The 2,876-nt window shown below is 32.6% G+C and overlaps 1 protein-coding gene across 1 annotated transcript; it reads right to left on the reverse strand.

Annotated features, from left to right (window-relative positions):
- Positions 1–1,073: 1,073 nt before the first annotated feature.
- LOC104220661 (uncharacterized) lies at positions 1,074–2,655 on the reverse strand. Its single transcript, XM_070154311.1, has 3 exons — positions 2,278–2,655; positions 1,730–2,165; positions 1,074–1,597 (listed from the first exon to the last, which is right to left on the reverse strand). Exons 1-3 carry the CDS (start codon positions 2,653–2,655, stop codon positions 1,074–1,076), a joined length of 1,338 nt encoding a protein of 445 aa, XP_070010412.1.
- Between the last annotated feature and the right edge of the window lie 221 nt (positions 2,656–2,876).

The raw sequence follows: 2,876 nt of genomic DNA on the forward strand, positions 1-2,876 counted from the left end.
GTATTTTTAAGGATCAATGACAAAGTTGAGGGTGTAAAAGAAGTTAAATTTCTTTGAATATATTAACGCCATATGACATAAAACTTGATTTTGGTATTAAGCATATTTGAGGATCAAAAATGAAATTTTCCTTTCACTATAAAATGAAGAAATACCGAAAAGATGTTTCACTTATATATTTGCAATAAGTTATACAACAAGAAAAGATATCAAACAAGGAATTTTGACCTCTTAGAGTCAGTGGCAGAGTCAGGATTCAGTGGCGAAGCCAGGAATTTCATCTTGAGTGTTCAAACTTGAATGAAGTAAAAGAAATACCCAATAAAGAGTGTTCAATATATATTATATACCACTAAAATCTAATATTCTACTTATATATACAGTAGGGGTGTACATGGACCGGGTTGGTTCGGTTATTATCAAAACCAAATCAAACCAACTATATCGGTTTGGATTGGTTCGGTTTCGTCGGATTTTTCAGGTTTTCGGGTTTTTTTTGTTACATGAATATTATTTCAATTTTACTTTGTTAAAATTATAGATAAAGCTTTGATAAGTGAATATATGTTTAGTAAATATGGAAAAAATTGACAAACATATGACCTATTAAAATATTCTAATGGGAGAATTTTTTTAGTAATACGTGATAGTTATTTTCTTAGTCATCTAAGAATAATTTTTCGTTAATTTACGCTTTCAAGGTTAATACATGAGAGGATCCCAAATATTTCTACGTTTTCTAAAGAAAATTCACTATAAAGTCTTAAAAATATAAATAAAATTTATATATTTATATGTCAGTTTGGTTCGGGTTTTTTTACTCAATACCAAACCAAGTCAAACCAAACCTAGTCGGGTTTTTTAATCGGTTTGATTTGGTTTTTTGGTTTGGTGCGGTTTTCCGGTTCGATTTGAACACCCCTAATATATAGTGTAATTTTTCGACAAAGGGTGGTCAGTTGACCACCCTTAGTTCTATGTAGCTTCGCCCCTGCCAGGATTTATATAAAGGGGTGTCAAAATCTAAAGAAGAAGCCAAGAAAAATAATTCTACTATTGATAGCAAAACAATATTACATTATTACAAGCATACTCGACGGGGTTTCATTTCTTGAAATGTTTTTACAATATCTATCATTAGAAATAGTACTAAATACATCTTTCTCTACGTAAGGCACCAAGCAACCACTCAAAAGTTCATCATTCATTCGATTCTGCATGCCATTCTTGATAAACTTCATTGCCGAAAAAGCTCTTTCAACTGATGCAGTTGCAACTGGCAAAAGCAAAGCAAATTTTACCAAGCAGAATACAAGAGGGAAGTTTAAATGCTTCTTTGTCTCAACTAATTTTCTTGAAAGATCACAAAATCCGTTCAAATTGGAGAACCTTTCATCAATATCACGGACATCAGTAATGGATGTCGCAAGTTGATTCTCAAGAGCACCCATACTAACTTCATCAAAGTCATCAGGATATAATTTAGCCATTTTCATGATCTTCTTGATGTCAAAACTAGAAAATGAGTCAATTGGATTCAAACAAGCAACTCCATGAAGCAAATTAGTAGTCACTTCGTCAAAACGGCCATTGAATTCTTGAATTTTCCAATCAATAATATTACAGAATACACCAACATAATAATGATGGAAAATAGTATGATCGGCAGATTTATGTCATGATCTTAAAGAGTTAACGTGTGCTACATCAAAATTAGGTACTAAAATGCCATACTTGATACAAAATGTAGATACTTTTTCAATAAGTGAATCCCAATCATCTTCTCTTAAACTTTGCAACCTTCTCTTTGCTACTTCTATAAGTAGCATGGCATTTGTAATATCTTGCTCCTTTTTTTGTAAGAATTCATTTAGTTCATTTGTGATTGCTAAAACATCTGTCATTAAATGCAACATGAATGCAACCTCAAATGTTTGACAAGCTCTGAGGTATCCCATTGCCTTGGCTCTCTCATCCATCAAACGTGCATCAACAACAAGTGCTTCAAGAACATGAAGAATAGAGCCAAACATAAGAATAAAATTTTTAAAAGATTTGTAATGAGAACCCCAACGAGTATCAAAAGCCCTTGAAAGACCAAGTTCTTGATTCAAGCCTCTACCGGTTTTAAGCTCACTCATATCTAATGCCTCTTCAATTCTTTGCTTTTGAGATTCTCAAAATTCATCCATACGCTTAAAAGAAGATCCCAACACATTCAAAATATTTGAGACCCAAAACTACAAGTTCTCCTACTTGAATATATTTTTTTGAAACCGTAAGAAGAGATAACTGAAGTTGATGAGCAAAACAATGAATAGAATGAGCCGATCTACTTTCCTGCTTAATCAACATTTTAAGGCCAATAAGCTCACCTTGCATATTGTTTGCTCCATCATAGTATTGGCCACGAACATATGATAGACTTAAGGAATGTTTAGCAAGTAAATCAACAATTTCCTCCTTTAAAGATGAAGCACAAGTATCTTTGACATGAACAATATCAATAAGTCGCTCCACCACAAATCTCATTCTATCAACATATCGTAAGACAATAGCCATTTGCTCCTTTCGCGACACATCAAAAGATTCATCAACTAATAAGGCAAAGCAGTCACCATTTAATTCTTTAATGATAGCTTTGATTGTTTCCATCTAATTACATGCGGTCACGATATCTTTTTGAATCATGGGAGAAGTCATCTGATCATTTTGAGGAGCATATTCCAATACATAATCCTGAATTTTATCACATACCTTTGCATAGCATGAGAGAATTTCAAGAAAATTACCCCTGTTAAATGATGTTTTAGATTCATCATGACCCCGAAATGTAAATTCTTGTTTCAAAAGAAGTCTCACTGCATTAATTAAAG

Source organism: Nicotiana sylvestris, chromosome 8, assembly GCF_000393655.2.
Source record: "Nicotiana sylvestris chromosome 8, ASM39365v2, whole genome shotgun sequence".
Classification (NCBI taxonomy): domain Eukaryota; kingdom Viridiplantae; phylum Streptophyta; class Magnoliopsida; order Solanales; family Solanaceae; genus Nicotiana; species Nicotiana sylvestris.